The sequence below is a fragment of the Microtus pennsylvanicus genome, chromosome 10, assembly GCF_037038515.1.
Source record: "Microtus pennsylvanicus isolate mMicPen1 chromosome 10, mMicPen1.hap1, whole genome shotgun sequence".
Lineage (NCBI taxonomy): Eukaryota > Metazoa > Chordata > Mammalia > Rodentia > Cricetidae > Microtus > Microtus pennsylvanicus.
In genome coordinates this window covers 73,866,978-73,873,779 of record NC_134588.1, presented here as the reverse complement: position 1 = coordinate 73,873,779, position 6,802 = coordinate 73,866,978, and the positions used below count along the sequence as shown (strand labels likewise).

At 46.6% G+C, this 6,802-nt stretch overlaps 1 protein-coding gene across 2 annotated transcripts; it reads left to right on the top strand.

The window, feature by feature from the left end:
* Positions 1-257: 257 nt before the first annotated feature.
* LOC142858315 (mannose-binding protein A-like) lies at positions 258-5,221 on the top strand. Of its 2 annotated transcripts, XM_075987495.1 has the most exons (6): positions 296-380; positions 806-928; positions 1,692-1,852; positions 2,234-2,350; positions 3,708-3,782; positions 4,765-5,221. In XM_075987495.1, the coding sequence occupies exons 3-6, from the start codon at positions 1,696-1,698 to the stop codon at positions 5,136-5,138; spliced, it is 723 nt and encodes a 240-aa protein (XP_075843610.1). In that variant the 5' UTR covers positions 296-380; positions 806-928; positions 1,692-1,695; the 3' UTR covers positions 5,139-5,221. The 2 variants fall into 2 exon arrangements, with proteins under 2 accessions (XP_075843609.1, XP_075843610.1); XM_075987494.1 differs by lacking the exon at positions 806-928 and having other exon boundaries at positions 258-380.
* The last annotated feature ends 1,581 nt before the right edge of the window (positions 5,222-6,802 follow it).

Sequence of the window (6,802 nt, the reverse complement as noted above, 5' to 3'; positions counted from 1 at the left end):
GGTCTAGTTCAACATTTATGAGTGCGTCTTGTGAAAAGAATATCTTGACGGAGCCCAGGCAAGAACCTATGGTTCTAGACAATCAGAGTGTCTAAGCTGTATGGGTGGAGATCAGAGAGGGAACACAGTGGTAGGAAGATTTTTGAATATTAAGGCAGAGAACTGCACAGCACTGAGCCAAGATACAACTAGCATCTGTGAACGGCTGCCCAGTTGCAACATCCTTGAAGATAGTTGCTTATTAATCTGGGGTTGAAGGACAGTCCAGCTTGGTCCCTAATCACCAGGCTAATAGGCCCAGCATTGAGGAAGCAGCTACCAGAAGCTGGACTAGAGGGGCAATTTTCCTTCTACTAGCACTTCGCCTTAAAGAAACACTAGTAAGTCTTTTCAGGATGAAAGTGGTGGGATCCTGGGTTTGGAGTCTGGCTGCTGAGCTTGAACCTTATAAGGTCCTAGTAAGGGTCTAGTGGGGTCAGAAGGCTTGTTTAGGCCTGTATCTCTTTCAGATCTGGGCTATCCGTGCTCTTTCTAGATCTATGTGACCGTCTGCAAACTAAAGGACAGTCAATCCGTAAGAAAAAAATAGAAGAGAAAGGAGGGGTGTGTGACCATGGATGGTCTCCAGGGTGATTAGAGGACTTTAAAAGATATCTACAAAATCTTGAAGGGGAAAGATGGAGGAGGATGTGATCATCAAAAGTGTTTTCAATCTGGTCACCTCTGGTGTGTGCTGGAGAAAGCAGCATTTCCGGAAACTGACAGATCAGTTAAGCAAGGGCAGGTGCCATGGTTGTTTATCCAGGATCAAGGACTCTGGGACAAAGCAGAGGGACAGCCCTGGGAGGCCAGTGACTCAGAGTGGGACCTGGACCGCACAGATTGTTCTGCTGGGAGAAGCAGCGTGTGGAGCACCCTCCAGGCCCGTGTGAGTAGGCATTGTAGGATCCTGAGCTCTCCCTAGCAGAAATGGCCTTCTGGTGTGATCTCAAGCCAAGAGACTTTTTCTGTGTAAAGGGTCCATGATCCAAGGAAATGCCACTTTGAGTGTGTTCTGTGTCCAGCAAATGCCTGGCACAAAATAGAGACTTTGTACATGCTACTGACCAAATGTTGGGAAAATAACCACAAGCTTGAGAGTCAGTGAGGCCTAAGCATGTAAAGTAGGAGTTTTAACTGGAAATATAAGTCATATCTGACTGAGAAATAAACATTGTGGGCCCTTATGTACCCTCTCTAAGTCTAGTTTGAGACTTCCTGGGGAAGGGAAAAAGTGGGGAACTGGGACTCCTGTAAAATAGAAGAGGAGACAAGAGACAGAGATCTATGGTCTCTTGAATGCTGGGCATTCTACATTCCTGCCAGAGCACATTAACATGGCTGGTTTATAATTTTCAGTCTATAGAGCCGCACAGTGATGTGTGCCTCACCTCACCGCAGGGACTTTGGGCTTCTTGGGAGAACGAGCCCTTGCCCCTTTGCATCCTTCTTGACTCTAGCCCTGATCTGACTCTTACTTTTGTTGCAGTAGCCTCGTGTGTCACCTGCATTAGGTAGGTCAGAGCCAGACTGTGTGATATCTCTCATATCTGCTGTCCTCAGCCCAGGGGGTAGAGTGCCATGACTAAGAGCAAGTGACACGAAACAAATCGTGGCAGAAATTGTCTTATTCACTTTTTTTCCCCTCTAAGGACCATGCTCCTGCTTCCTTTGCTACCTGTCCTTCTCCTGTGTGTGGCAGGCGTATCCTCTTCAAAGTCACAAACTTGTGAGGACGCCCCGAAGACTTGCTCTGTCGTAGCCTGTGGCAGAGATGGGAGAGATGGACCGAAAGGGGAGAAGGGAGAACCAGGTATGTAGCACTGTGCTCTGGCTTTCTACACCCTTCCATCCAGTGGGAAACTGTTTTGTGTCCCCACGGATGGAGTTCAGGGACCTGGGAGACTTGGCTTTCATTATGGCGGGTGTTCTTCCCTTCAGAATGATCTCTTTATAGTGTCACTGATTCCCAATCAAAAAGCTGTGCTTAACTAACAGCTTTCTTGAGTCTCACTTTCATATAGGGAGCTGGGAGGAGGCATTGTCCCTCAGGTATCCAGACCTGGGAGTTAGAAAGCTCTCTTTACTCTGAGTGACCAATAGCCAGCTCTTTGGCTCTTTCCTGGAGTCGATAGGAATCAAGGCTTGAACATGGGAAAGAGAAAGAGATCATGCTGCCTTTATCTCCCAACAGGTCAAGGGCTCAGGGGCTTGCAGGGCCCTCCAGGAAAAATGGGGCCTCCAGGAAATGTAGGAGCTCCTGGAAGTTCAGGACCAAAAGGCCAAAAAGGGGATCCTGGAAACAATGCAGGTATGAGAATACTCCAGCATGACTAACTTGATGGGGGTCCTACGAGCAGAAGGCCATGTTGAGGTGCCTCTGGTCCTGATGCCTCCCCAGGAGATGCTCAATACTGCTTCCTGACTGAATGTCACTTGGGACTTATTGGGACCATGTACCCTCCAGGGCCATATCCCCATCAGTTCTCCTTAGGACATGCCATTAGCATTTCCTCAGATGAAAGTCCAGCGTGTTCTCTAGGCTATGTGGGAGGAAATGTGCCCCGCCCCCTGTCTACTGTCGGAAGAGTTGCATGAAAAAGGTCTGTCTCATCAGACTCCCCAGTAATGAGGAATAGAATAGCAGACCAACTGTTCTGAGTGAAACAAAGAAAATTTGGGATGGACAGAAAGAAGACTGGCAGCCCTCCTGTTAATATCTGTCCATCACTCTGCCAAAGGAATTGAATGTATTAAAGAGTTTACCTGGAAGTTGGGGAGATGCCACAATTGGTAAAATGATATACAAGCATGAGGACCTAAACTCAACCTCTGGAGCCCATATGGAAAACAAAAGAAGGAAAATCTCTCTCATTCTGGCACACATTTGTAATCCCAGCTCTGGGGAGGCAGAGACAGGCGCATCCCTGGGGCTCGCCAACCAGCTAGTCTGGCCTACTCTGCAAACTCTAGACCAACTAGAAAGATTGTCTCTAACAAAGATGGCTCCCGAGGAATGACACCCTAGGTTGATCTCTGACCTTTACACATAGACACATACATAGTAACACACACGTGTACACATACATACAAACAGCAGAGAGAGAATTTACCGGCAATGAGAAATAAAAAAGAACTGCAAAGAAAAATCACAGGCTAATGAGTATTCTTTTTTCCCCCCATTTGCTTATTTAGCTGTCATATTTTTTTTCTGAAATAATCTTACTTTTTAGTTAGCCTTAGCATGCATTTGTATAAAAACACTTATGTAGTACATATTCATGTGTGTGCAAATAGATATGTGAGGGGTATACATGCGTCTGTATGTGGGTGGAATCCAGGAGTCAAACTCAGGTATTGTTTTAAGATAGAATCCATCATGTCTTTTTGAGGCAAGGTCTCTCACAGGCTTGAAACTTACCAAGTAGGCTAGACTAGCTGGTCAGCGAGCCCCAGAGATCTACCTGTTTGTGACAGTCTGGCCCTGGGATTCCATGCCTAGCTTTTATACAGGTTCTGGGAATGAAACAGGTCCTTGTGTTTTCATGGTAATCACTTTGCCTACTGAGCTTTCTTCCAGGTTATGAGCTCTTTATTCCCCCTACCCCCGTGTCTGAGTCTCAGGTTAAGTTTTGTCACTAAGTGCCCTCTTCCTGATGCTCTTGTAGAGGTTGAGGCAAAGGTGCGGCAGTTGGAGGCAGAGATAAGGACCTTGAAATCAGAACTGGAGCACACCAACAAGTGTAAGTTTTCCCTCAACCCCCAGGGTGTTTTTCCTACAGAGGGATCTAGGGTTGGGGAGAGTGACAGATAAGTTACCCTCTGAACGCTTACTTTACCAGTTTCTGTGAAGGCTTGCTGTTTTCTTGTGATTATATTTCTTTGTAATATTTCATTCAGTTTCCTCACCATTATATTATACTTGCCTTGGGACTGGGAGGTTGCTCAGCGGATAAAATCACATGCCACACAAGTCTGATGATTTAAATCTAATCCCCAGAACCTAGAGTGGGACAAGAGAATCAACTCCCAAAGGTTGTCTTCTGACCTTCATACAAACACTGCGGTGCGCGTGCGCACACACACACACACACACACACACACACACACACACATACATAGATGGGAGGGGGAGAAAAATACACACACACAAAGACACATACACACACACACACACACACACAGAGAGAGAGAGAGAGAGAGAGAGAGAGAGAGAGAGAGAGAGAGAGATATGAAGGGGGAGAAAACACACACACACAACAGACACATAATTTTTAAAAGTTATTATACTTCAGAAAGCATAATAATTCACTCCATATCATACAGCTTGCAGACAGCAGCAAGAAAGGGTTGGGTTGAAGTCTCTTTTTTCCACCTTCTTTGCAGTTTGCTCCTCACTTACTGTTCTTACCTGACAATTGGTTCCTTTCTCTTATTCTGGTGCCCAAATGGGGTGGTGGAATCCACGTGTGCCACCCTGTGCTCACCTGTGCTGCTGTCTGGCTCTGACTGACATTGATGTCAATAGTGGGCTATCCCAGGAGGGTCAGGCTGTTTTCAGAAGGCTGTGGACACCTTCCCTGGCTCAGTAGTTGTTCCTGGTCATATCCTCTTCCTAGGTTCTGGCCTAGCATCAGACCTGAAATTTGAATTCCCAGGGGGACATTTTCAACAGGTCCTGACTGGACTCTCCACCGAGTAAAGTGTCATCTGCTCTGATTTCAGTGCATGCCTTCTCAATGGGCAAAAAGTCTGGGAAGAAGCTATTTGTGACCAACTATGAAACTATGCCCTTTTCCAAAGTGAAGGCTCTGTGCACTGGGCTCCGAGGCACTGTGGCTATTCCCAGGAACGCTGAGGAGAACAAGGCCATCCATGAAGTGGCCAAAGGCAATGCCTTCATAGGCATCACAGACGAGGTGACTGAAGGTCAATTCATGTATGTGACAGGGGGAAGGCTCACCTACAGCAACTGGAAAAAGAACGAGCCCAATGACCATGGCTCGGGGGAGGACTGTGTCATCATTGTAGATGATGGGGTCTGGAATGATATTTCCTGTCATTCTTCTTTCATTGCTGTCTGCGAGTTCCCAGCCTGAGGAAGTTGGTGCCTCCATCTTCTCTTTGGCTCCTCTCTAGACTCTCAGTTGCTTCCAAAGAAAATTCAGTACTGTTTCCCCAAGCTTCGTGTTAGCTGATTTGTTTTAGGGGAGTGGATGTATTTGATTGTGACCTGAGGATATAAGAGGCTGACCACGAGGCACCAGGATCCAGATAAACAGAGAGCGAAAGTCACATCTCTTTTGCTAAGGGCACAGTGACGAGTCAGAGTCAACTGTGGAAAAGCTACCCTAAGTCCCCTCTTTTCACATTGAAGGACCAAAGGTGGACCATACCTGTGTCAGAGTTGCAGCTGATCTTAGCTGTCAGAACACCCAATTCCTTCTCTCCATGAATTGGTGCCAAACATGCCTGTTCAAAGCCATCCCCGGTCTACAAGCTGTTCTTGCATCTTGTGTTTGGTGGAGGGTGGAAGAGAGTTAACAGTTTTGGATTCTTACTACACCCCAGGTATATGCTAGCTAGGTGTTTTCTGTGACAGGATTGTTGCTTTTAGGGTTCATGGCCTGCTCTAGGCAAGCTCTGTTTATACGACCATAACAAAGGGCAATATCCTACATGAGTATTCCATAGCAGTCCTGAGAACCCCACGTCAAGTGGCTGCATCCTCTCTTTACTCACTGCTCCCGGAGAGTGAACTGCAGCATCACTGTATGGGACTGGTTTGATACTGTGTGCCAGCAATGTGGAAGGAGGCATGGCCATTCGAGTGGCAACCATGTCATCAATGTTGGTCCCCCACTGCTCAGCATCCCTTTCCTTCACTGCTACATGCTCTCATTAGGGATCAGTAAGCCCATTGTCAGTGAACAGGGAGGAAAAACCCTATAGTTAGCTTCTTGGCCTAAGCATCAAATGATGCCATATCAGCAGTCCTTCTTGAGGACCTCCTTCTTGAGCAGTCCAAGGTTTCGAACTATGGAATTTTTGCTTTCCAGCTGTCTAAGAGTAGGTGGAACTGAGATTCAGTAGCAAAGTGCAGCGAGCCAGAAGAAGGTGGGTGCTGGCTCTTGCTGTTCTCCATTCACAAATGCAATCAGAAACCATTTCATAAACGAGCCAAGAGTCGTTCTCATTTAGTGAGAAGCCTTTGCTCACATCCATTTCTATTTTACTTTTCTTGGTCTCTGAATTACCAGGAAAAGCACTCCATAGTCATTAAGTGCTCAGTGATTGATTGATGTTTGTTCAAAGGAAACAGCAAACATTCCCAAAGGATGGATAAGTTGACTGCTGGGCGGTCAATGTCATGACGGGCTCCTCTTCAGCAGCTGTGGGAACTAGGTTGGGACCTACAGAAGGCACCAGGCCAAGCAGGTGCCAGGACCATGTGCCTTGGTTTCAATCACACCTAAACTGTCACATTCCTGAAATTCCTTCGGACTATAAGCCCTGATGATGTGGAACAGAATGATTCCCTGCTTCGTTTCAAATCCAGATGCCTAATCACAGGCACTGGGGACTGCTTAAGATTCAGAAGTACCTAATATGGCAGAATATGCTAGAATCACAAGTGCATATTATCTAGGAAATGGGAACGTGGGATTTGAATTATGTCTGTGAGTCAGTTTCCTTCCACAGAAATGCAAACACAGCGATTGGGGGCATGGTTTGGTTTGCTTCACATGACAAAGGGGAAGCA